Genomic DNA, 27,307 nt, shown 5'->3' with positions numbered 1-27,307 from the left:
CACTTCTGGGAGACGCACGTCTCAACGCGGGCTCGGCCTCGCCCATTTTGGATGGAAGATCGCCCACAAGCGATATATATCATCTCACCGTGCGCCAAATTATGGGGCCCAGTAACGTTAGGCTCAGGTATGGGGTTTTTATTTTTACCCCGCATATAAAAAACAAGGTTCAATCCATGACCAATTCACGTGGCTAGTGGTCACCCTATGTTCCATCTGGTACGCAAGAAGGAAAGCTATATATGAATCGATTTTCCAAAGTCCCCAGCAAACAAACGCATTCATTATTTTCCTTTCTGCATGATCTCATGGTGAGGGCAACTCCAGCGAGCCATCCTCGTCCCCAAGCTCGACTGTTGGCTGATGAACCTGGACGTTGGCTCCCACCACCGGCAAATACTTCAAAGTTTAATGTTGACCATTGCCATCGCCCGCAATGGTCAGCCTAGAGCAGCTGCTGTGATACGCCGCCACCAAACTGGAGCATACCTGGGTTCGTCGGCGGTAGTATTCTCATGTGACTGACCCTACACTGTTGGAGTCTTTTGCTGTCCGGGAAGCACTTGCACTAGCTGAGGATCTGAATCTTTATTGTTTACATATTGCATAAGATTGCTTGGGAGTAATCAACGATATTCATCAACGACCCGAAGGAAGAAACGGAGCTATCATAACAGACATTGTTGATGGTTTGGATCTTTCCCAGTCTTGTGTTTGTATTCACTAGCATAGAAGCTTCAATTTTGAAGCCCATAATCTCACAATGTTTGCCTGTAATTTAGATATAAATCGTCATTCATGGCTGCGTACTCCCCTGACCAGCTTGCCCTTGAACACTTATATTATACAATAAAGTCAGACAAGATTTCTAAAAATAAATCAACAAGGTTCTGGTCTGGTTCATTTTTTTCTTAGTGGTTTTTATTTTCAAAATACTTTATAAACAAACTTTAAAAATATTAATATTTTTTTTGAAAATTTTCCGAATTTTATAATAATAAAAATAGCAGTTGAAAACTATTTAAATTCAAAAAGTTCATAATTTACCAACATGTTTTATAATTCAATTTTTTCTGAAAATTTAAAAGGAAATTCGTTTTTTGAAAAAAGGCTGTCAAAACTAATTTTTTTTGCACTTTCAACAAAAAATCAAAAACATTCGAATTGGGAAAATATTATGAAAGTTCAGGAAGTCCTCAAAAACTACAAAATTTCTTAAGATTTTGAAAAATGTTTGCGGAATTTCGAAAAAAGTTCACATTTAAAATTACAAAGCTTTGCATTTTATTTTTCAAAAAATCAACGACAAAACTTATTAAAATGAAAAAACACACAGCAAATAGTACGGGTTGCTACAGAACGGCGCGAATGGGCTGGCCCAACAGCGCGCGCCCTGTGAGTTTTGCGTCCTGTTATGTGCAGTGAGCGTCAAATCTTCTCTAAACGTTTCGATTTTTTAAATCACGGATCGTTTTCGAAAAAATGGGAACAATCTTCGATTATTTTTACCATCTTTGGTATAACAACAACTAATTTGAAATTGTGAACATTTTGTAGGATCATATTTTTGAAATCTGAACTATTTCCTGAATTTGTGAATAATATTGGAAAATAAACTTTTTTTGAAAATGAAAACATATGTTGAATTTGTGAACACATTTTGAAAAAGGGGACATTTTGTGGATTTTTTAATTAAAAAAAGGAGAAAAAATAAACCTAATACAACAAGTACAGAAAATGACAGAAAGAAAGAAAACCTATTCAGGAACTTTCTAGAAGGTTTCCAAATTGGGTATTGAAGCCACCTATGCTAGCTACAAAAGGCCGGCCCATTTACTCATTCATTTCCTCACATGTATGTTTCGCCAGCAGTTTGCCACAATGAATGGCAAATAGGATTCACTGCTAAGTCCGTCGTTTTTTTGTTTGACACTCTACCTCCTGCTCATCTCCTTCAATTGTGTGTTTCAATTTTTTCACCCCTTTAATATCTAATATCTACTACTTCTAATGCCCAAAGGAGGGCTCCCTTGTAGGTGTCGTTCTTGGAGTGGTCTCCGGCTGGTGGGACTAGTGGATGCGTGAGGATGAAAAGTCATCTCGATGGTCGCGATGGCGTCGAGGTTTCTGCAGCGACGATGACAACGATGAGCGATGTCGGGGACGAGTCAACGGTTGTGTTAGTCAGCTCTTCTTTGGTGTGTCTGCGGGATTGCTTCAGTTTGTTGGTTGTTGCAAAGTCGGAGCTATGGTTGTGGGTCTCGGAGGTGACGATGACGAGCAACAGGTGGTATGTTCGGTGGTCTTTCGTGGCACCAACCTTGCATAGTCCTTCTTTGTAACTCTCCGTTGGAGTCGGAGCTGTCTTGTCCTTGTCACTGGTGGCTGAGTTCTGGTGCGGATCTTCATGACGCTGCACGGCCTCTACGTTGTGGGTTACTTGGGTCAATGATCTCCGCGGGAAAGTTGGAGTCGCTTGCTCGATATTAGGGATGGTGAAGACACATGCACGGGGAGAAGTGGTGATGATGACACAGTGTACTATCTTGACATGGCCCTCTTGGAAGAGGTGTGTGTGGGCTAACTTATGTGTGCCACTCAACATATTGTGACAGTTTCTCTAATTAAGTGAAGAATTCTCTTCTGCGTAACTAATACTCCCTCCATCTCAAAATAAGTGTCGCTGATTTACTTCGCTGTAAGGAAAAAAGAAACACAAACAACATTTCGTACTAAATCTGCGAAACAAAAAAGAAACAGAAAAAAGGAAAAAAGAAAAAGAAACACAAAAACAGAAAAGAAAACCAAAAAAGGTAAAGAAAACAACAAAAAGAAAGAAAACCAATTTAGGAACCTTCTAGAAGGTTTATAAAACATGCGAGGATCCTTTTAGAGGGTTTGCAAAACTGGGTACTATAGTCACATGCGAGGACCTTTTTAACGAGGCCAGCTTGTGTTACTCTTTTCTTTCCTTGTGTGTTTCGCCAACAGTTTGCCGCAATGAGTGTCAAATAGGATTCACTGTGAAGTCATTCGTTTTTTTGTCTAACAGTCCACCTCCTGGTCCTCTTCCTTGATTGTGTGTTTCTATTTTTTTGGTAAACATGAGCCCCCCCAAAAGAGGGCCCCCCTTAATATTTACTATCTACTATATCTATTATTTATAACTTATTAGCCTATTTTATATCCATGGTGCTAAAAGCGCAAGACCTAACCCTCATGAATGAGGATAGGACAGATCCATCCCTCTGTCGTGTTGGAGATGAGGTGGATGAGGAAAAGGAAGAGTTTTTGACCCATCACACCGCTGTTGACGTGGGTTGAGGAAGTCATCCCAATCCGTTCCAACAGTCGGTGCGCACAGACCCCTACCCTCACGCGTCAACGATATGTGTTTTGCGACCGATAGTGCCATCGAAGACGGCATATTTTTCCGAGGGACGTGCAAGAGATGTTAAGGCATGAGAAAACGAGTCTGCCCACATCCGGTCCCTTTTGGGGGAGGTACGACCATACTCATACATTTGATTATGTATTGCTCGCCACTTGATTATTTAGCAAATCAACATCTAATAAAATTTACCCAAAAAAAACATCTGACAAAATTATAATTGCTAGAATGTAGTAACTTTTTGTGAGTTTGATGTAAGAGAAGTCGGTAATAAACTCCCAATAGCCATCATTTGGATTCCAGTACCTTGATAAGTGCCATAAGTGACACAAACACATGACAATTCTGAAATTTTTTTATGACAAGTTTAGTGACGCGAAGATCACAACTTTAGTTGTCAAGCATAGCAACTTTCCTTTCAAATGACAATTTTCAGTTTTTCTGGTTTATTTTCTTTTTTCAGATGATGACTTTAATACTCCCTCCGTCCTTAGATATAAGTCTTTGTAGAGATTTCACTAAGTGAACTACATACGAAGCAAAATGGATAAATCTACACTTAAAATGTATCTATATATATCCGTATGTGGTTCATAATAAAATCTCTACAAAGACTTATATTTAGGAACGGATGGAGTAATTATAGAAAACGTCAGGCCGAATCGCTTCGCGCCACATGTGGTTTAGCATTTGGGTACTATTCAGCATCCGTGGCATCAAACCAAATCAATCATAATTAGCAGAGCATAATGAGAGGAGCACATGTACGGCATTTACCTGATTTTTTTATTCAAGTTCAGTCACTTTCCCCTGTGTCCTCCTGCTTCCGTGGCCTTCGTCCTCCTCCTCTCTACGGCGTCACCTCCGACGCTGGCCCAACCGCCGTTCCCCGCCACCCGTGACCGGTGTCGCCGCCGCTCATCCCTCTAAACCACCAGCCCCCTTTCCGGCGAGCGGCTGCTCTGTCTTCCATTAATCGACTGAACAATTTTTTTTTCAATCGACTAAGGCGTTGCTCAGTACAGTACTCCGTTTACTGGGAATCAGTCTGCTAGAGACGGTGCTGGCCATGGTCGCGCCGCAGGCCGAGCTCCTCGCCCCCAATCGCCGCCGAATTCCCGTCGGTAAGAAGCCATTGAGCGACCCCGACGGGCTGGGCGTGCGTGCTCCCGGAGGCGTCACCTGGTAGCGCGGCCTTTGGGGGTTCCGGATCCATGGCGGGCGGCGACAGCTTTGGCTGCTGCGGCGGCCTTGTCGAGGTTTTCTGCGGCCTTGCTCAGGTTTTCCTGGCTCCTCGGGGGCGTCCGTCTGCTGGAATCCTCGCCAGGAGGCCCGGCGATCCGTTCTTGAGTTCTTCTCAGGCTGGGTGGGCGGTGTCGCCGCGGGATGTGGAGGTCCGCTGCGACATGGAACGCTCTTCCGGAGCGGCGAGGATGCTGCGTTTTGATTATCGGGAGGAGAACCTGCCCCCCGCGGCCAGGAACTCGCCGGCGGCGGCGGGCGATCTGTGCTCGAGTTCTTCTATGGTTGGGTTGACATCGTGGGATATGGAGATCATGGCCGAGACGGAGTACTCTCTCCCAGTGGCACGGCAGCTGCGTTCTGCTGGTCAGGATGAGGGCTTGTTGTCCCCAATGGTCAGGAATTCGCCGGCGGAGGCGCCACCGCAGCCGAAGGGCATGGCCGGTGGCGTTGAAGACGACGACGACGACGATGACTGCGTGATTCTGGACAGTGATCCTTTCAGCGCGGTCGCCGTGAATGATGAGAAGGACGGCGGCTCGGATGAGGAGCTGCAGATAGTCGCGGAGAAAGGCAAGGTATTGGCTTCCTTGCATTTTGATCTCTGGAATTGCAATTTGACTTTGTGGATTTACAGTAGAAGCAGTACCTCCTTGTTATATTTCAGGGCATTTTTTTTGTAGAGATGTGAGACAGTCGACTTGCAAAGTGATTTGGAGAGCACACCGTAATCTGAATTTGGTGATAAGCATAACTGATTTTATTGCAAGTTGTTAAAGATACATTATTCAATTTGTAACACAATTCTTCCATGCTTGTCTGCTCGTATTGTCTGTGAATATATGTGGTTTTTTAGTTGAAATTAAATTTGAGAAGGACATTTCAGAGTTTAGGAGCTTCTATGTGGAACCTATGCCACTTCTGTTTACCTGCAGAATCATATTTTCATTATTGGTTATATATGCTTCTGCAGGTAGCATGCAGGGACTTCCCACACTCGCGCCATTTATGTTCTAATATGCCCTTCGGCGCTACCTCTCACGAGAAACATTGTGCCATGGTAAGTTATGAACATTTCCACTCCCTGGTGCTGCTGACAATGTGATACATAATGGTTATATTAAGCAGAGCAGACAGTAGATTTGTTTTAAAAGGCATTTTATCTCCATTTTCCAAATGCAGTGCTACTGTTTTGTGTGTGACGCCCCAGCTCCATGCAGTCATTGGGGTAAGGGTCTCTCGGTTGGCGATCATTGTCACGCCACGGATAAGGAAACCAAGTGGAAAATGCTGAGGGAGGCATTCAGGTGCAGAAATCTACCAGCGTCTCATCCAGAAACAGAAACTGCTGTGCACCCAGCAATGGTGTCGCTCGGCCGCCTTTTTCTTAGCAATCAGATTTCTCTTCAGGATGTTGTGACCCAAAACCGAAACACACATACTTCAGTTAGAGCCTCACTGAGTGTAGCACCGATTGTCAATGCGCCAAGAGAGGGAAGTGGTACAGGCAGTGCTCACACTGCTCAAGTTACCCGCCTAGGAGAGCCAACTGTCAGTGCACCAAGGGCACACCCTGTGGCAGGAGCTGGAAGAGGTACAAGCAGCACTCACACTGCTCAAATTTCTGCCCCAAGAGCATTCTCTGCAACAGGAGTTGGAAGAAGTGGTACAAGCAGTGCCCACAGTGCTCAAGTTACCCGCCTAGTAGAGCCAACTGTCAATGCACCAAGGCCACACCCTGAAGTGGGAGCTGGAAGAGGTACAAGCAGCACTCACACTGCTCAAATTACTCACCCAGTAGAGCCAACTGTCGGTGCAGCAAGAGCATACTCTGCAGCAAGAACTGGAAGAGGTACTAGCAATGCTCAGTCTGCTCAAATTACTCGCACCGTGGAGCAAACTGTCAGTGCACCAAGAGTATACCCTGCGGCAGGAGCTTCAAGCAATGCTCACTCTGCTCAAATTACGTACCCTGCCACTGCAGGTGGCTACCTCCCGGAGCCCGATGCGCCGGAGGGGGCCACGGTGTACGTCGGGAACCTACCCTACCACATTGACAATGAGAGACTCAAGCTAAGCTTCCAAGGTGCTGGGGTCGTCCTGTTCTCAAAGGTGAGCTTTTTAGCTCTTCATTGTCTGTCCACACAACTATACGTGAAAAAATGCCTCAAATTACTGTTGGGATGCAGCTTGTAGGTTATGTTTTTCTTTCTTTCTGTTCTAAAATGCATGAAATGTGCAGGTCATTTATGACAGAGAAACAGGCCAGAGCCGTGGATTTGGGTTTGTCACCATGAGTACTGTTCAGGAGGCTGAGAAGGCTGTGAGGATCTATCATGGCTCTGTGAGTATATTGTGCAACTTGATGGGGCTAGTCTTTTAATTCAAGCCAGCTTAATCATCCTTTTCTCATTCTGTTAGTCTCGTATACTAGCTCATTCATTCGTAGGTGCTATGCAGCATGTACATGAGAGTGTTCTTTAATCTAAGTTATTTTTTTGAGCCTGTAGGAATGTGTCATGCGTTGTTTAGTTCATATTGCTAAAGACTAGAAACATTTTGCATTGGGCTTCGCTGATTAACCTTTCGTGTGGACATTACAGGGGATGTATGGCAGGCCTCTGACTGTAAAAATCGCAGCTCCTAGAGGAGGCGCCCGGGTGGATGCCCCTCGCCGTCAATCCGGTTCCCCACTCAGAATATTCGTATGCAATCTGCCGAGTCAAGTGGACAACTCTCGGCTGGAGGAGCTGTTCAGCAAGCATGGCAAAGTGGTTGATGCAAGAGTTGTCTATGAGCGCCGAGAAGGGGCCTCGTGTTCGAGGGGATTTGGCTTCGTCACAATGGCGACCGACGAGGAATCGTACAAGGCGATACGCGCCCTCAACAAGCAGGTCAGTGTGACGGTTGGTTGGTTTGAGTGTCAACTTGAGTTTTGGTTCGGGAATCTGGTTCTCACTTTGCATTTCTGCAGATTCTGGAGGGAAATGCCCTGGGAGTGAAGGTTGCAAGGGAGCGGGCAGACCCAGTCTGCCTCCCTCTTAGCAACCGGATTCCTCCTCAGAATGCTGTCAGTCCAAACCAACACGCACATACTTCGGTTGGAGCCTCGCTGAATGTAGCGCCAACTGTCAGTGCCCCAAGAGCATACCGTATAACAGGAGCTAGAAGTAGTACAAGCAATGCTTCCACTGCGCAAGTTACTCACCGACTAGACCCAACTGTAAATGCACCAAGGCCGGGAGAATATGGGATGCTCCCTCCCCCTAGTAGCTAGTTGATTGGCCTTTGCTCTTTTACCTAATTGTTCCTCTATGGGCCCCAATGCCTATGCACTATACTCCTCAGAAGCCAGTATATAGAATATTTGTCCTCAGTTTCTTGTTGCTCTCACAGAAATGTGAATGGAGTACAAGGATATACATGGACCTCGAGCCTGCCTAGATTATTGAGTTTGAGAACATGAACCCTACATTGTTCTCAAGTTTGAGCCTTGTTGAAGAAATGCGCTACTTGCGATGGAACATATTTGAGACATATTGTTGATTGTTGGCAGTGGGAACATTATAAAGAAGCATCCACACCAGTATGCTTGGTTAACTCATGCTTCACACTTTCACAGGATCAATGGCAATCTAAATAGCAGCAGTACTACCAATGGCCCTGCAAGGAAATGCCCTGGTAAGCTGTTTCATAATTCTGTTCATGTTCACATTGAGAATTTAGGAGTGTTGGTCAGGAAGCTTGGTATCTGAATCTCAAATCTGCGCCGATACAACAGTAGTCCTGTGCCCAACCAGTTCCATACCGATGCACATTCACCTTGAACCTTGAACTATCTATATCTATATCTCTTTGTGCAAAATAGGGCTGAATGTAGTCTAGGAAAGGAACATGTGCTGCACCATTTTCTAGTTTTACCATAATGAATGTTGCAATGTCAGAGATTCCCTCTAGTGAGATCCTGGTACACTCTAAGGCGCATAAGCCAAAATTTGAAAGCTTGATTTGTGGTAAAGTAAGGTTCTTAACTAATCTTGATTCGATATGTGCTCCTTGTGAGCTATTCTGAGAACAGTACGTGGTTATTTTACTGAGCAGTTTTAACATGGTCCCTCTTACCCTCTCTTTTCACATGAGAGGTAAGAGTATAAAATAGATCTTAGCCGTTGATCTCATCAATGAATGGCTTGATTGACTCTTACCTTCTTACCTCACATGTAAAAAAAGGAGGTAAGAGGGACCATGTTAAAATTTGCCTATTTTACTACAGAAGGTCAAACTGAACCTGCAGAAGGTCATGAAACTTAGATACTCTTACCTCGGCCTGGAACTTGCTTGGATGCAGAATAACTTAGGTGTATATGTTGAAGTGAATCAAGTGATAGGGGTAATTAACCTATCTAGTGTCACAATTTCATCTTAAGAAATGTCCATTACTTCATGCCCTGTTTAAGGCTTATCTAAAGAACAGCCTACGAACATAGCCAGTTTGAAACCTGCATGACATAGATGAAATAAAGTACCAAAACTAGTGTAAATTTGAAACTATCGTATGAATTAAGACTAGGATCATAAGAAGGCATTACGGCAAAGTTTCAGTGTAATGTTGCAACAGTGACTATATATTATTGAATTGATGAAGCATTTGTCCTTGCACACAAATACAAACATCACCTCCTGCAGTAGGTCAGTAATCATGCATAATACGTAGTTTCCTAGCTGGTGATCGCATCTTGGTATCCGATGCTTTTGTATTGCATGATATTTTCAGAAATAGAGCCTCGAGTCTTGTTCTAACTAGATAATTTTATATTGAAGCTGTCATGATGGCTGGATGTATGCCGAGGAAGATTTTGTTTAATGAGGTAAAAAGCTGGAACCATTTTAAAGAAAAGCATGATGGCTGTTGTGTATGAGCACTACTTGTTGGAAAGAAGAATATACTGCTCACCCTATACACCAAGTCGTTTGTAGATACTATATGTTTCATCGTATTATCACCCTAATAACAAGTACATGTTCTCTATTCTGTTAATCTAGAAAGTCCGATCAGGTGTTGCCTTATACTGCAAACAACTCTATTTGTATCAAAATTCTACGAATATTTCATACCATTTGAATAAAAGAATAGCGAACCAACCTGTGGTTGGATGGTTAGAAGGACAGTGGTATCCTCAGCCCACCAGGGCTCATGTCCTGGTGCTCACATTATTCTTGAATTTATTTAAGGATTTCCGGCGATGTGTTTTCAGTGGGTGGAGACGTCCCGTGGTGACTTCCTAAATCTCAAGATGATATGCTGGCTCATAGGGGTAGGGTGTGCGTGTGCGTTTATAGGGATGAGTGTATGCGCGTATGTATGAGTGCTTGTGTTTGTGCTATGTTAAAAAAAAAGAATAGACGGGCGCAACATCGCGCATCATTGATGATCTAGTTTATTAAAATAACAAACTCTAGTCTTGAATTTACAAACAAACCCTCATATCCACTTGTGATAAAATTCTATAATAGAAACCCTAGAAGCTCCTCTCTTTTCTTGCGAGAAATCCTAGATGCTCCTCTATGCATATATAAACTACGTATGTGCAAAAATGCCATGTCCAGTACAATATTTTCCAATCAAAGTAAGTTCCATTTACTGTCTATTTGAGAAATAAATTCTTAAATATATCCTGTCACCTTCTAATAAAATCACGATCATTTATGGAGATGCTTCAAATACCATCTTTGCTTTATGTATTATGAATATGGGGTCAGGCGTGACCACGAGCGCAGTCAGCCACCAAGGAGGGATTGTTTGTTAGGAATCTTGAAGTGTATTACCTTGAACTTAAAGTTAAAATGGCATTGCATAGGTAAAATTTTTCGAAAGGTTCCAAATTTCCTCCATCTCCCATCGGGGTTCAAACTGGCTTCCATGTGATGTTGGGTTAGATACTGCCATCCTTGCCACGTTTTCCCTCTCTTGTTATTTTTTGCAAGAAAATGCAAAAGCCCTGCGTCTAGAACTCTAGATACATTGATAGAAAGAAATGTTTGTACAAGCTCTAAGAAGGGAAACACCCCGTAACTACAAATTACAATTTGATGCCTCCCGATGCTAGAAATTGCCACCAGCGGAAGCAACACCACCATACCCCTCACGCCCATCATCATCCATTCCCTGGCATGTGGCATGCAACTTAAATGTGTCAAGTAGGAGCGCTAAGATAGTTGTGCATTGTGAAAGATGATCGTGTTTCGATGCTTCCAAGATCTTGATTCTTTCATCATAGACCACCTTCATCTCCCTGACCTCCGCCCTCCTCTCCTCGCCTCCCTCCTCTCCTTCATTTCTTTGATCTCCAATGTGGCCCTTTCAACGGCCATGTCCTTTCTTATTGCTATATGATGTTGCCCAATGATTCCTTGTAGTCATTATATCCTCCCTTCTTCAACTTCTTCTTGCCTTTCTTCCTCCATTGAGCCTATTGGTAGTATCCAAGTTGGAAGTGGGGTTCTTTTTCACTCCTTGATACTTGATGCATCATCGTCGGTGGTCAACTTGTAAAGCATTTCCAACCGAGCTATGCAGTTTCTTCGTATTTGGGATTTTGTTGATGAGGCAGTTCTTCCATTTCTCCACATTGCGAAGGTCCACCCAACAATGGTGTAAACCGAATACATTGCCTTTCTTTGCTTTGCCCTTGTACAATTCTTGAGCAAAGTTGAGCTACATACCACAACTGTGAAAATAAGTTAGCCACCAATGCATATAAGAGATGAAGAAAAAATTGATCAATGCAAATAAAGAATCACCTTATTATAGGCATTTGTACCACTTGGATTGAGACTCTCAACAAATATCAAGCATGCCGACCACTTTTAACACGCCACGAGACTTGTGATCGATGGATGACACCCTTATTGTTGGCCTTGAAGTACTCATAGATACACTCTAAATAAATTGAAATTTGTTGCTCAACATCGATGACCAGATCAAGACCAATTTTCTTCCATGCGTCACACACAACAACCTGTTTTCTTTTTGTAGTGTAATTTGCTCCCCTCCCCGCCGTCCGTGGATTTGGTTCAACCAAAGCCCTCATCTTCCATGTCAAGAAACATGCTCTTCTTTTGATGCATTTTCTTGAGTTGGAAAATCTTGTGATGAAAATTACAATTTCAAACAAATGAAATAACACATGGAATCAATGAAAAATAGAAAACTATTTTTTACCTCTCGGTCATTTTACCAAACAAGTTGGGGGGGGGGGGGGTGGTAATGGGATATGATATGTTTGCCGTTGAATGCCAAAGGAGCACATCTAGTGTGGTGGTAAGTTGCACATACGCACCATCCACCAAACCTCGATGTAGTCTAGAGGGCTCAACCCCCACCCCCCCAAATGTCCAATATCAAAGTATAGTCCATCTAAGACCTCCCAGATGATTCACCGCTTCATGTTGCGCCCTGAGAATAGAAGCGGTAACTCAAGCGCAACCTTTGTAAGGCACTATCGTCAAGCTAACGATCCTCCTAGAACAAGCGGATGATCTGTTTCTAGCCACCATCTTGGATGCGGCAAACACCAATTGAAGGTCTAGAACTCTCCCAATTGTGAAGAGGTCCGTGCACATCTTCTACAGCCATCGGGCCCCATGGCTAATCATCGCATTCCTAGGATTCAGAAAAAACAAGTCCCCAAGGGTAGGAGCCTACACACCCTAGTTGGCATGCCAGTGGTAGTCCTGTGCAGCTACTCTACCCACTCACAGGAAACCTCTTAGGATTTTGGCTCTGCTTTCTCCAACCATTTTTCTAGAATACGCACAAGCATGCGTATCATATATGCTTTCGTCAACCATAATCAAGGCTATATATCACCTTCTCCTGCTTCCGGTAGGAGTCGTTCTGGTGAAAGAACGCCACCATTGTATATTGCAGCTGTTCCATGCCCAATTTTGTTTTGAGCGAAGTAAACAAAAATATGTATTGCAGGTAAAAATTTTGTTTTGAGAAATTGTATTGCAGCTGTTGGTACTGGACCCAATGATAAGCGGGCTGGGCAATAATTTCCCACCGACCCGGCCCACGCCTCTTTTACGAAACGGCCAGGGTTGCAAGTCAAATTTCAAAAACAAAAAAAAGCGAACCGCCCATACGCACAGCAGAGCATCATAGGGATAGGGGGTGCCCTCAATCGACGCCGAATTCACCGGCGGTAGAAGCGAGCGCGACCGATCGAGCCAAGATCTGCTGCATTTCTACGCGCGGTCCCATAAAGTCCGTTTCTTGGCAGCGGCAGCCTCTGGGGTCCGGGATTGGTACGTCCATGGCGGGATACTGTGGCCTCCTTCAGGGCTTCCTGGTTTCTCGGAGGCCTCCGTCTGGTCCAGCCAAGGGTGCTGGGGGCGGAAGGGACGGGCCTGCGGCGCCGGACGTTGTGGACATCAGCTCCGACGAAGAGGAGGACGACGACGGATCTTCCCCCGTGGCCAGGAAGCTGCGTTTTGACGATGCTGCTGATGACGGGGTCTGCGATCTCGTGGCGAGGAAGGGCGAGTCCGGCGGTGCCGACGGTGTCGGCGAGGACGACGGTGACTGCGTGGTTCTGGACAGCGACCCTGATGGGGCCGTCGCCGTTGCGGATGAGGACGGTGCTGCGGGACACGATGGCAGCTCGGATGAGTTGCAGATAGTTGCAGAGAAAGGCCAGGTAATTTGATCCATAACGCTGCATTCATTCTGTGTGTGCCATAGAATAGAACAGAAGCACTTTGCGAAAATTGGAGACTACGGGCCTGTTCGGCAGCCCTCTGCTCCTCGCTTCTCAACTCCCTACTCCACGTAGATGCGAAGCGCGCGGAGCGTCACTTGGGCCGCTCCGAGAAAATGGCCTGCTGGCCGCTCCGCTCCACCTCGAGGAAAGCATGACGCTAACGCGTTCGGTGCCACACTCGCCGCTCCAGGAGCTGTGCTGCGGAGCCGAGGGCTGCCGAACAGGCTCCACGTACGGAGATGATATGTTTTTGCACTGTGCCACAGACTACGTAACGTATCGGGCCTAACTGTGGATTGGACATCTACGCGCGTGCATGACTTAACTTCAGAATCGAGTTGCAAACGTCGTATAGACTTTAGAGATGATATATTAATTTTAATATTCCGTGTTCATTTAATGACCCTCAAAAAAATATGCGGGGAACTAAATCAGGGATCAAAATAAAAGCCATCAGGCCTTGCAGATTTCCGGATATATAGACCCAAAAAGAATGACAGGTAAACAAGGGATTAGTCACATAAGGGGTTTTCTCTAATCAAGAAGCTTTTGGGTAAAAGCTGTACTAGGCCTAATACTATTTTTCTTCTCGAGAAAATTGGCTATTTGCCACTTTATCAAAAAAGGCTTTCGCCCCGCTTTATAAATAAAGCAAACCGTCCAAAGCACACATACAATGTCTAGTACAGAACACACACCCAAAAAAGACACATAGATCCAAAGGTACTGTTGAGGGCACAGCTCAACAAGCCCAGATAAAACACATAAAAAAGGCCGAAGCCAAGGCGAGCGCTCGCCAAGCATCTAATCAGGCTCTGGAGGGGGCGGAGGAGGCGGCGGCGACAGGCGGACGGCCATCGATCGAATGTCGACGATGAAGGCGGAGATGGCGTCCCGGTCCCGAGGGCGGCTACGCGGCCGCCAGAGCTGCAAGAAACCAGACAGTTTGAAGAGAGCGTCAGAAGCCCGTCGAAGCGGAGTGTGCTGAATCACGAGCTTATTGCGAATCGTCCAGATGGTCCACGCGAGAGCTCCAATCTCCATCCACCTAATGTGGCGAGTGGGCAGGAGGGAGTTCTGAAGTTCGTCGAAGAGGTCTGGGAAGTTGGTGCGGCACCAGTTACCACTTGGAGCTTCGCAAAATTGGCACTCTCAACATTGGATTTGTAGAAAATAGAAAAGAAAAAGGAAAGCAATGGAAAATAGAAAGCTGACATGTTAATCAAAGTGCACACGAGCTGGATGACATTTTTACGAAGCTATTGTTAAGAGTGGCAATTTTGCGAAGCCCCGTATTGAAAGTGGCAAATAGCCAATTTTCACCACTTCTCATCTAAGCCCTCTAAAAAAAAACTCCTTCACACATTTTCCCAAGACTAGGGGGTGACAGCCCCCCGCCCCCAAAAGCACGCATATAGCTCCGACACTGCTAGTACAGTTTACCTGCAGTGTCATTCATTTGTTGTTTCCATTGACATGTAGTTACTGAGGAAGGCAAGCTATTTTGTTTCTCTAAATTTTGATCCTGCAAATACCGTACGAGCAGTGGTGTGCATACCCAAGGTTTTGGTTACCGGTCGAAATTGCAAGATTTTCCATGGTTACCGCGTATTTCTGTAACCCTTGGTAAATACCCATACCGAACAACAAATACTAATTTTTTAATTTTTTGAATTTAAACGCTCAATTTATAGTAAAGTACGTGAGACCTAATTAATGCCATGAGAGTTGGTTCTGACGTGTTGGTAGCAACCTAATTCCTGTTTTGGGAGGTCTCTGGTTTGATTGTTCGTTTATTCACTTATTTGAATTCAGAATTCAATAATAAAATTCGTTCAAAATATTCTCGGTATTTCTCGGTAACCGTGGTAACCATGTTTACCAGTCCCCCTAGGTAAAATTACCTCATTCGGTAACCAAAACCTTGTGCATACCTATTCCTGATTTATTGGACATGTATGTGTGTTTGTCTTCAAAATCGAGTTGCAAAGGTGATTCGGAGAGCATGTGGATTTCTTTACAGAAAACAGGAGACAAAAATTTAAGAGTCTATCGTGTGTTCAGTCACTCCTGCAGAACACAACTTATGATTGCAAATAATGTGAAAGATGCATTATTCAACTTGTAACATGGTTTCTGCCCTTCCATACTTGGCCCACCTGAGCTGAGTACCTGACTATTGTGCAATTATCTACTTTAGCCTATTATTTCTTATTTCTTTGTATTTGTCTTAGAGCAGGCCACTAAGTTTTTCACTGCAAAATATAACTTGGTTGGGCATTCGTGGTCACTACCGATACCATTATATTTTTTCGATATTTGGGCTTGTTTCTTCTAATACAAAATAACGCCCATTTAGATGCGCATTTCAGAAAAGGAAAAAAATTGTTACATAGACGCCCATTATATATTTCTTTTATGCAGAACCTGTAGTACTACTGTTTAACTGCGCTATCATTCCTTCATTATCGGCTATGTTTTTGCTCTGCAGTTTGCATGCCGCGACTTCCCTCACTCGCGCCATTTATGTTCTACTATGCCCTTCGGCGCTACCTCTCACGAGAAGCACTGTGCCATGGTGAGTTACAAGCATTTTCACTCCCTGATCCTGTTGGCAATGCTGTACAATGCGAATTCATTGTTGTTTTCGAAATGCAGTGCTACTGTTTTGTATGCGACGCCCCAGCTCCGTGTGCTTATTGGGGCACAGGTCTCTTGGCTGATGATCATTGTCATGCTACGGATAAGGAAACAAAATGGAGAGCGATGAGGCTTGCATTCAAGTGCAAAGGGCTTCCGGCATCTCATCCAGAAAAGGAAAACCTTGTATACCCTACAGTGGTGCACCCAACAGTGACGTCAGTTTTCAGCCGCCTTTCACTTGCCAACCGGAGTCCTCTCCGGAATGTTGTGAACCAAAACCAAGAAAATCATACTTCGGTTAGAGCCCGACTGATTGTAGAGCCAACTGCCTGTGCACCAAGGCCACACCCTGCAACAAGACCTGCAAGTGGTACAAGCAATGTTGACACCGCTCAAGTAACTAGCCCTTTAGAACCAATGGTCAGTGCACCAATGCCACACCCTGCGATAAGAGCTGTAAGAGTTACAAGCAATGCTCGCACTGCTCAAATCACTCAACCTGTACATCCAACTGTCCGTGAACCAAGAGTAAACCTTGCGACGAGAGCTGCAAGACATACAAGCAATGGCTACACTTCTCAAATTACTCACCCTGTAGAGCAAACTGACAGTGCACCAAGAGAAAACACTGCAACAAGAGCTGCAAGAGATGTTCGCAATGCTCACACTGCGGAAATAAGATACCAACCAGAGCCAGACTGGCATGAAGAGGATGGGGAGTACATGACAGAGGAGGAATACGCGCGAGATGGCACAAAGGTGTATGTTGGGAACCTACCTTACAACATTAGCAACAGGGCCCTCGCGTTGAGCTTCGAGCATGCTGGCACCGTTCTGTCCTCGAAAGTGAGCCTTATAGCTTTTAATTTTCCCTATCCGCTCATCGATATGTGAAGGCCTCAAATCCCTAAACAGCATGAATGGATTTATGCACAGTAGAAGCTGCTGAGTCAGTTGGCTAGTTTGTAATGATCTTGTACAATATGTTTAGGTTGCAGTCGTATTTAGGTCTTGCCACTCAGATTGATCACTACTCATTATATTGTTAGCTGATCTGTTTGATTGGTACTTCTTTTTTTAGAGAACTTCATAAGCATTCGATACACTCAGACGTTTTATAGGTGTTAGGATATGTATGTTTTCTCTATCGTTCTCTGTTGTAAAATGCAGCTAATATATCTACTGTTGGGATTTGCAGGTCATTTATAACAGAGAAACAGGCCAGAGCCGTGGATTTGGGTTTGTCACCATGAGTACTGTTCAAGAGGCTGACAGGGCTGTGAGGATCTACCATGGCTATGTGAGTATATGTTCTAATTTGGTGGGCCTGGTTTCCTTATATTTTCCGAATTTTAGTTCAAGCGAATATGTTGATAGTGGATTTTTGGAGCTCGTGCACCACTACGTCCATTTAAAATTTAAAAAGGAACTCTTAGAATTATTTAGAAGTTAGTCAAAAATAAAAATGTCTAGTGTCAAAAAACGTCTTATATTTTGATATGGAGGGAGTAGTACCTATTACGTAGTATGTATAACTAACATGCAAAAATAGCGGAGAAATGGTTGTGTGGACTGCACAAATGGAGTGAGGAACAGGGGCCAAAATGACAAACGAATATGCATCTAATTTGTTTCACAAAAATTCAACACCTTACACGAAATATTGCAACCCCACATAAAAATAGTAACACATATTTATGTACTACAGTACTAACAAAAAAACATCTTATATTTTGAGACATAGGGAGTATTTCCTAATCTACTGAAACATTTTAACTTTTGGTGCCAGGGCTCACTTGACCAAAAGGAGTTATGGGGAACCTATTCTCCTATCTTAGCTATAGCTTATGTGCTCACAGTTGAGCTAGTAATTTACATGCTTGCAATACCCATTGAATGTGCTGGTATTGGTTTATCATTCTCACACCTTAATCTGACACCAGCTTAGTCACTAGCCTCTTCATTCTATAATAACTTTGTTTCATTCATTACTATGAAATGCACATGAGATTGTTCTTAAATCTAGTTCATTTCGTGCAGTTGTCATGGTTAATTCATATGAGATGTAAGCTTGTGGTAAAGAATGTAGAATTCTCATGCTTTTCTGATTGCCCTTCGATGTGGACAGGAAGTGTACGGCAGACGTCTGATTGTGCGCAAGGCAGCTCCTAGAGGCGCCACCCCCCAGCGACAAGAGCCATACCAGCACGAAGTGGATGAGGAGTATATGTATGAGGACAACGACGAGCTGCTCGCGGAAGCCAAGGTGTATGTCGGGAACCTACACTACGACATTGACAGCCTGTATCTTGCCGAACTCTTCGAGTATGCGGGTACCGTTGAAGACTCCAAGGTGAGCTTTTTAGCTCTCATTATCCAATATCCATGTTTGACTCGTTAATAATCTACACACATCTCAAAAATTACAAATTTTTCAGTGGATGCTTGTTCTGTGTGGAGGGGAAAGCTCAATCGGATACATATCTTATTATTTGGATATATGCCATGTTACTTATTAATCTGTTATGGGAGTAAAGTTGTTTCTTTGCACTATTTGTTCGTCAGTTTTTGAGAGTGTTGAGAGGCAGTTAGAAGATCACACGCAAGAACTTCTCATCGGTGCTAAACCATAGGCTGCACTGTTTATTTTATAAAATCACACAATCATATACATAATCTGACCTCCCCCTATAGGATCGGTATAACTGGGCTCCTCTCTGACAACGAAAATTATATACATGACACTCTGACCGACAAAGTGATGCGAGCACAGCCAGCAACCGTGGTTTACAAAACGAAGATGCTCACTGGTCAGACCAGGTGATGCCTTCCATGCCGACGTTCTGGTCGAGCCCCAATGCGTTCCACACCGCCGGGGACGCGTCGACGATGTTGTTGGCACAGGGTGGCTCATAGTTGTGGTCCTCGTCGCAGCCATACACGGAATCGCATTCGTCCACCACCTTGGCATACACGGAGTTGCCATTGGCAGTGATCTTGATACGGTGCCCGCAACGGGCCATGTTCTTGAACCAGCCGGTGGAGAGCGCGACGACCATCTCCTCATCGCTATGGTAGGCGTTGTCACACTCCGATGGGCCGCCACCGTCCTTGCCCTTCTCGAAGCTGTTGAGCGTCAAGACGGCCTTGGTGGTTGCAGTGACCGGGGGCGAGCAGTGGTACTGCGGGTATCTCTTGCCGTCTTCACAACAGTCCGGGTCGTTGCTCTTCTCACAGTTGCCCGACTTTCCTGGAAGATAGCCACTTGCACGGCAAACACCGAGACTCGGGCGGAGTGAGGACGCGACGTGGGAGGTGGAGAGCGCCACCAGCAGGAAGATTGCCATGGTGGCTAGAGCTCTTGCTGTAGCCATCTTAGCTACTGAACACACTTGAACTGTAGCCCTCTTTTTCTTGGTTGCTGCTACACTGGTTTGTTTTTGCGTGGTTAGAGAGCTGCAGGGTCGACTTTATATAGTGATCTACTCCTACTTCAGTTGTGAACACCAATTAGTTGCATGCTCTTCACGGCAAATCGTTCATAAGTTCAGACATGGAAGTCCGTAACGTACCAAATGGTTCGATAAATTGGACGGACATATTCTGTCTCTCAGCGTGATCCATCGGAAAGACCGATGATAAAATACTGCAGAATAGGTTCAAGGAACTGAATGAATTGATAGCAACACTTTGGCACCCTTTTCCCACTCTAGCATCTTAAAATTTAGCGCCTACAGTTTTTCTTTTCCTTTTTTCTCCCATCTTTTGCTTCTGCATGCAAACTCCTTTTGAACTACGTATGCACCACACATTAATTGAGAACTTGACATGTCTAATGCATATGATAAAACAATACTTCAAATTCAAGTTTTTGAATTAAATATTTAAACCCGAAACACACCATTATAGTCCAAATGAAGTAATAATCCAAATAAACGTGGTAAAAGTGCATGAATCAACTGCCGTCAAGTGCCCACAAGTGCTCAACAAGATCATCTTAGAGTTGGTGATGATGTTAGTTTCAACTTTGTGTGTGTGCAGGTCATTTGCAACAGGAACACAGGCCAGAGTCGTGGGTTTGGGTTTGTCACCATGAGTTCTGTTGCGGAGGCTGAGAGGGCTGTAGAGATGTTCCATCGCTATGTAAGTATACTCTATATCACCATGAGTAACCAATCTGCTTGCAGCATGCATGAAAATAAACTACTCCCAGCTTGCATTTGCACACACACCTTTCAACTTTTCCAGCAATACATTCCAACAATAATGTGGTACTGGTTTTCTCATTTTAAGTTCTTGTGGGTGATTATGACCGTGCTCTCAGTTGATGATCTAAGGAAACCTCAATCTGAAGCAAACTTAATCATCGGCCATTTTATTCTCCGAAGTTAATTTTCCACCTTATTCATCGGCATGCCATGAGATGAGAGTGTTCTTGATCCTTTCTGTTAAACATGCAACATGTCACGATAGGTGACCGGCGCATCTCATGGGATATAGTTGAGATAGTTAGGTTGTTGGAGTCTTATGATTATCTCATGTAACCTCTTATCTCTATCTCCTTTCTTGATCTCTAAGGATGTAATCCAAACCGCATGTATGCGCTGTTATGGGAGGTACGCCCCATCTATATAACACGAAGCCGTCGGCCTGAGAGGGCAAGACGTTCCGCTAGTTCGCACATGGTATCAGAGCCCCATCTCTTCCCATCTACCGAGATCCCATCTACCGAGCCTAGCCATGTCTTCCTCCTCCACCTCCGGTGCTTCCCAGACCACCCTCAATGGGCAGGTCACCGAGAAGCTAACGTGCACGAATTACGTGCTCTGGCGCACGCAGGTCACTCCTCATCTGCGCGGCGCCGGCGTCTTCGGCTACGTCGACGGCAGCACAACGGAGCCGGCCAGGCTTCATGTCACCAAGGACAAGGATGGCAAAGAAAGCATTGAGCCCAACCCTCTCCACCCAATCTGGGTCCGGGAGGATCAACAGGTGTTGGGCTACCTGCTCAGCACCCTCTCCAAGGAGGTACTGATCGCGGGGACCACGGTCACCACGGCGCACGCGCTCTGGACAGCGGTGGCAGGTATGTTTTCCTCGCAGTCCATGAGCCGCGTGAATAACATCAGGACGGTGCTCATCAATGCGCAGAAGGGTAACCAGACGGTTGCCGCCTACTTCGCCTCCCTCCGTGGCCTCGTCGACGAGCTTGCTGCTGCGGGAAAGGCCATCCAAGATGACGAACTCATCTGCTACATCATCCACGGCCTCGACGTCGACTACCAGCCCCTCGTCTCCGCCCTCGACGCACGCGTCACGCCGGTCTCCCTCAACGAGCTCTACGCCATGCTCAGCAACTTCGACCAGCGCATGGCCCAGTTTAATCACTCGGGCAACGGCGGCTTCCGCTCCTCTGCCAACGCCGCGGTGCGTGGACGTGGTGGTGGATCACGTGGCCGTAGCTCCTCTCGCGCCAAGGGGCGATCTGGCGGACACGGTGGTGGCGGCAACAGCGGCAGCGGCAACAGCCGCTCTGGTGCATCTCGCGGTCGTCGTGGCGGCGGTCCACCTCGGGCCCGACCGGAGCTGCCTCGCTGCCAAATTTGCGGTAAGCCAGGGCACACCGCGAAGGATTGCTGGTACCGTTATGATGAAGACGATGAAGACTCCCAAGATGAAGAAAAAGTGGCTGCCGCGGCTGATGGATCCTACGGCATTGACACCAATTGGTACGTCGACAGCGGCGCCACCAATCACATCACCAACGAGCTTGAGAAGGTCACAATGAAAGACAAGTACCGTGGCAAAGATCACATCCACACGGCAAGTGGAGAAGGTATGCAGATTTGTCACATTGGTCATTCTACGTTTCGTACCCCTCACCGTCCAATTCATCTCAAGAAAATTTTGCATGTCCCTAGTGCTGCCAAAAGTCTCCTCTCTGTTCATAGAATTGCCCTTGATAATCATGTTTTCCTCGAATTTCATCCTTATTTCTTTTTGATGAAGGACCAGGCCACGAAGAAGGTTCTCTATCGAGGTAGATGTGTTCGAGGGCTCTACCCGTTGATTCCGGAGCTTAGGAGACTCAATAAACAAGCCAATAGTGTTGTCAAAGTTTCGTCAACATGATGGCACGATCGATTAGGGCATGCTGCTTTTTCTTTAGTTGAAAAATTGCTTAGGAAAAATAAACTCCCATTTGTTGGTGAGCGAAATGTGGAAACCATTTGTGGTTCCTGTCAATATGCTAAAAGTCATCAATTACCGTATCCAGTATCTACTAGTGTTTCTACCAAACCACTTCAATTGATCTTTTCCGATGTGTGGGGTCCTGCTCCCACTTCTGTTGGTAGACATGAGTATTATGTAAGCTTTATAGATGACTATAGCAAGTTTGTGTGGATTTATCTTCTCAAAAAGAGATCTGATGTCTTTCAAGTTTTTCAAAATTTTCAAGCCTTGGTTGAACGAAAATTTGATAGCAAAATTCTTGCAGTCCAATCGGACTGGGGGGGGGGGGAGTATGAAAAACTCAACTCCTTCTTCCAAACACTTAGCATATCACACCACGTCTCATGTCCTCATGCCCATCAACAGAATGGCTCCGCTGAACGGAAGCACAGACACATAGTTGAGGTCGGGCTAGCTCTCCTGGCAGGAGCCTCCATGCCCCTCAAATTTTGGGATGAGGCATTTCTTACTGCTGTTCACATCATTGATATGCTTCCAAGTCGAGTCATCAATAATCAAACTCGAGTCGAAAGACTTCTTCACATCAAACCAGACTATAAATCTCTTCGCGTGTTTGGGTGCGCTTGTTGGCCCAATCTTCGTCCATACAACAAAAGAAAACTCATGCTTCACTCAAAACAATGTGCTTTTCTAGGATATAGCCCTCAACACAAAGGCGTCAAGTGTTTAGATATTTCCACTGGCCGTGTCTACATATCCCGTGACGTCGTTTTTGACGAAACACAATTTCCTTTCGCCACCCTTCACCCAAATGCCGGTGCTCGCCTCCGAGAAGAAATTCTCCTCTTAGCTACTCATCTTACCACCTTTGATCAAGGGGGTCCGAATTCTGATGATCAAATGTTGACTAATCCTGCTACTAATGGTGTGCATGAGTTTTCTGATGATGTTCCAGGAGATAACAACGAAAATAATGAAGAAATCAGTGAAAAAAACGCGCCGGCAGGTCCATATCGCATGTGTCCGCATCTAGGAGGAAAATCTTCCTCGGGATCGGCTCCATAGCAGCAGTTCAGTCGATCTCCCTCGGTATCGGCGCTGGCAGACGCGCCAGACACGCAGGCGACAGCGTCAGCCGACCGTGCGGCTGTCTCCAGTCCAACGCACGCCACGCGTCACGCTTCAACTGGCGGCGGCCCCAACGCCTCTCCGCGCCAACCCCCGTCCGACACGTGGCAGCACACGGTTCGCCAGGACGGCGCGCGCTTCCGTGACCAACCGGTCACGTACAAGCAGCGCGACCAGGTTCGCCGGCCTGACACTGGGTCCGGATCTGCTGCGGGCCCAGGCGCGGACTCCTGTGCACCCACGCGCGCGCCGAAGATTGGCGTCCGCCCCGAGGCTGATCCGCCATCATCCACTAATGATGAGGCCTCGGGATCTTCTGCGCCTACAGAACATGCTGCACCTGATCAAACTGCCACAGAAGATCCGGCGGGAGCAGATTCTGCTACAGGAGCTCCTGTTTCGGGATTTTCTATGGCCGAGAATCCTGATGTTGCACCGTCGCAACGTACACGACTACAACATGGGGTAATACATCCTGTTAATTATAAACACATAACCAAATACGGTATGGTTTGTTCTACAGGTGAACCAGGTGAACCCCAGACGCTCCAAGAAGCACTTGGTGATGAAAGATGGAAAAATGCTATGAATGAAGAATACATGGCACTCAAGAGAAATAAAACTTGGCATTTGGTTCCCCCACAGCAAGGTAAAAATTTAATTGACTGCAAGTGGGTATTCAGAATAAAGAGGAAATCTGATGGAACTATTGATCGCTACAAAGCTAGGCTAGTTGCAAAGGGTTTTAAACAACGGTATGGCATAGATTACGAGGACACATTTAGTCCAGTCGTTAAAGCTGTCACTATCCATCTCGTTTTGTCTATTGCTGTTTCCAGGGGATGGAATCTCAGGCAACTTGATGTTCAGAACGCGTTTCTTCATGGTGTTCTGGAAGAGGAGGTATATATGAAACAACCTCCTGGGTTTATAAGTAAAAGTGCACCCTCTCATGTCTGCAAGTTGGACAAAGCACTTTATGGTTTGAAACAGGCACCAAGAGCATGGTACTCCCGTCTCTGTCACAAAATGCAAACACTTGGTTTTGTCCCTTCAAAGTCTGACACCTCTCTGTTCATCTACAACAAGTTCAATACATGCATGTTTGTCTTGATATATGTTGATGATATTATTGTGACAAGCTCATCTGATGAAGCTATCACAGGGTTGTTAAAAGAGTTGAGTGCAGACTTTGCCTTGAAGGATCTTGGAGACTTGCATTATTTTCTTGGGATTGAAGTAAAGAGGCACAAGGATGGACTTCATCTCTCTCAAGAAAAGTATGCAGTTGACTTGGTAAGAAAAGCTGGTCTACAGGGTTGTAAACCTACACCTACTCCACTGTCCAGTTCAGAAAAGTTATCTCTCACACAAGGAACTCTCTTGAATCAAGAGGATAGCACAAAATACAGAAGCTTGGTAGGAACTCTTCAATATCTTACACTTACTAGGCCTGATATTTCTTTTGCTGTCAACAAAGTATGTCAGTTCCTTCATGCACCCACAACTGTTCATTTGACTGCTGCCAAACGGATAGTTAGATATGTCAAAAACACCTTAAGCATGGGTCTCAATTTTAGCAAGTCATCCTCTACACTTGTCAGTGCATTCTCCGATTCTGATTGGGCAGGCTGTCTTGATGATAGACACTCTACTGGTGGCTTTGCTATTTTCCTTGGACCCAACTTAATTTCATGGTGTGCTCGCAAGCAAGCTACAGTCTCCAGATCTAGTACAGAGGCAGAATATAAAGCATTGGCAAATGCCATAGCTGAAATCATATGGGTTCAGTCCATGCTCAAGGAACTTGGTATAAAAATTAAACAAGCTCCATGTTTGTGGTGTGATAACCTTGGTGCCACCTATCTCTCAGCTAATCCAGTGTTTCATGCCAGGACTAAACACATTGAGATAAATTTTCACTTTGTTAGAGAGAGGGTGGCCCATAAGCAACTTGACATTCGTTTTGTGCACTCCAGTGATCAAATTGCAGATGGATTCACAAAGGCACTGCCGGTCAAGAGTTTTGAAAACTTCAAGTATAATCTCAACTTAATGGAGTTGTGATTAAGGGAGGGTGTTAAACATGCAACATGTCACGATAGGTGACCGGCGCATCTCATAGGATATAGTTGAGATAGTTAGGTTGTTGGAGTCTTATGATTATCTCATGTAACCTCTTATCTCTATCCTTTTTCTTGATCTCCAAGGATGTAATCCAAACCGCATCTATGCGCTGTTATGGGAGGTGCGCCCCGTCTATATAACACGAAGCCGTCAACCTGAGAGGGCAAGACGTTCCGCTAGTTCGCACACTTTCAAGTAGTCGTTGACTTGTTTTATTGACCTTTCTAGTTTCTAGTTTGTTTATATTTTCTGAATGAATTTAGTTGAAAGTTAAATAGGACCTGATAGTAACCAATCTACTTGCAGTATGCATGAAAATGAGCTTCTTCCGGTTTGCATTTGCACACACACCTTGCAAATTTTCAAGTAATACATTCCTTAAGTAATGTGGTACTGGTTTTCTCATTCTAAGTTCGTGTGGGTGTACGTGACCGTGCTCGCAGTTCCTGAGCTGAGGAAAACCTTAACCTGAAGCAAACTTAATCGTCGGCCATTTCATACTCCTAACTTAATTTACAGCCTTATTCAATCATCGGAATGCTATGAGAAGAGAGTGTTCTTGATTCTTTGAAGTAATTGTTGTTGACCTTTAAATGCCAGTGTCATGTGTAATCCACATGCTCGATGATCTAATTAAGCTGGTGCTAAAGAACATGGAAATTGCATCTTGTCTGACTAACCTTTCATGTGGACAGGAAGTGTATGGCAGGCGTCTGACCGTGCATAAGGCCGCTCATAGAACTAGAGGTGCAAGGGTGGAAACTCCACGTCGATCTGTGAACGACAATGCAACTCCTGGATCAAGAGGCTTACGAATGGACACCCCTCGCCGTCGATCAGTGAACAATGCAACTCCTAGATCAAGAGGCTTCCGAATGGACACCCCTCGCCGTCATTCCGCAAACAAGGCGGAGACACCAAGATCATCAAGGGTGGAAACTCCTCGGCGCCGATCTTGTCATCGGTTCGGAATCTTCGTGTGCAATCTGCCGTGGCAGGTGGACGACTCTTGGTTGGAGGAGCTGTTCAGTGAGCACGGCGATGTGTTCGATGCAAGAGTCGTGTACGAGCGCAGAGGAGGGACCTGGCGTTCGCGGGGTTTTGGTTTTGTCACGATGGCGACAGAGGAGGAAACTTATGACGCTGTTTATGCTCTGAACAAACAGGTTAGTGTTCAAGTGTCGACTGCCAGTTTGAGTCGCCATTCAGTTCAGAGATCTGGTTTTCATTTTGAATTTTGTGCAGATTCTTGAGGGACGTACCCTGCTAGTGGAGGTTATCCTATAGGGCATGCATTGTGCAATCCTAGAGGAACAACATAATGTTTCTTTGGAAACTTCATGGATTTTGCAAGAAATATAGGGAGAGGTTCCTGAAATTTCCGTGATGTTGGACCTAATGTTGGTACAGAACGATATTTTCTTTCACGAGTTTGGACCTAGTTTTTCATGAGGCTGGAATTTCCGGAAGTGAGAAGAAATTTTTTCCTCGCATTAAGAATCTTGCAAGAGAAACAGAAATTTTTCCATGACGTTGGACTTAATGTTTATTGAAAATTCCTTTACAACGGCCGTTCCACAAAAAAAAGGGAGAATGAGCCTTCCCACAAGAAATTTATAGGAATTTTAATTCCGCACGTTCAGTTTACTGTATATTTTTTCTCCATTTTTCCTGTGATGCTGGTTCTCTTATCTTTTTTTTCGGGATTAGTTCTCTTATCTTTGCCATGATTTTCCCTCTTTGCACCTTTTTTAAAGATAAATTTGCCTATTTTGCTATTCCCTCTGTCTGAAAATATAGTGCATGTTAAATAATT

At 45.0% G+C, this 27,307-nt stretch overlaps 3 protein-coding genes across 3 annotated transcripts; 2 read left to right on the top strand and 1 right to left on the bottom strand.

The window, feature by feature from the left end:
- Positions 1 to 4,175: 4,175 nt before the first annotated feature.
- LOC125552922 lies at positions 4,176 to 9,796 on the top strand. Its single transcript, XM_048716647.1, has 7 exons — positions 4,176 to 5,211; positions 5,607 to 5,693; positions 5,816 to 6,745; positions 6,876 to 6,977; positions 7,237 to 7,527; positions 7,608 to 8,314; positions 9,455 to 9,796. Exons 1-6 carry the CDS (start codon positions 4,606 to 4,608, stop codon positions 7,908 to 7,910), a joined length of 2,319 nt encoding a protein of 772 aa, XP_048572604.1. The 5' UTR covers positions 4,176 to 4,605; the 3' UTR covers positions 7,911 to 8,314; positions 9,455 to 9,796.
- Positions 9,797 to 12,951: 3,155 nt separating this feature from the next.
- On the top strand, positions 12,952 to 26,778 carry LOC125554901 (31 kDa ribonucleoprotein, chloroplastic-like). Its single transcript, XM_048718282.1, has 8 exons — positions 12,952 to 13,335; positions 15,890 to 15,976; positions 16,057 to 16,887; positions 17,240 to 17,341; positions 18,170 to 18,217; positions 24,653 to 24,660; positions 26,423 to 26,657; positions 26,737 to 26,778. Exons 1-8 carry the CDS (start codon positions 12,952 to 12,954, stop codon positions 26,776 to 26,778), a joined length of 1,737 nt encoding a protein of 578 aa, XP_048574239.1.
- On the bottom strand, positions 18,846 to 19,398 carry LOC125554289 (putative ripening-related protein 5). The gene has a single exon (XM_048717865.1). The coding sequence runs from the start codon at positions 19,386 to 19,388 to the stop codon at positions 18,846 to 18,848; it is 543 nt and encodes a 180-aa protein (XP_048573822.1). The 5' UTR covers positions 19,389 to 19,398.
- Positions 26,779 to 27,307: the final 529 nt, after the last annotated feature.

The sequence above is a fragment of the Triticum urartu genome, chromosome 4 (assembly GCF_003073215.2).
Source record: "Triticum urartu cultivar G1812 chromosome 4, Tu2.1, whole genome shotgun sequence".
Lineage (NCBI taxonomy): Eukaryota > Viridiplantae > Streptophyta > Magnoliopsida > Poales > Poaceae > Triticum > Triticum urartu.
This window is presented reverse-complemented; position numbering and strand designations above follow the sequence as displayed.

Coding starts and splice junctions, on each gene's coding strand:
- LOC125554901 (XM_048718282.1), top strand. CDS start 12,952: ATGGCGGGATACTGTGGCCTCCTTCAGGGCTTCCTGGTTTCTCGGAGG. Junction 15,977..16,056: donor ACGAGAAGCACTGTGCCATG/GTGAGTTACAAG, acceptor TTCGAAATGCAG/TGCTACTGTTTTGTATGCGA. Junction 26,658..26,736: donor TTTATGCTCTGAACAAACAG/GTTAGTGTTCAA, acceptor AATTTTGTGCAG/ATTCTTGAGGGACGTACCCT.
- LOC125552922 (XM_048716647.1), top strand. CDS start 4,606: ATGGCGGGCGGCGACAGCTTTGGCTGCTGCGGCGGCCTTGTCGAGGTT. Junction 5,694..5,815: donor ACGAGAAACATTGTGCCATG/GTAAGTTATGAA, acceptor TTCCAAATGCAG/TGCTACTGTTTTGTGTGTGA. Junction 7,528..7,607: donor TACGCGCCCTCAACAAGCAG/GTCAGTGTGACG, acceptor GCATTTCTGCAG/ATTCTGGAGGGAAATGCCCT.
- LOC125554289 (XM_048717865.1), bottom strand. CDS start 19,388: ATGGCAATCTTCCTGCTGGTGGCGCTCTCCACCTCCCACGTCGCGTCC.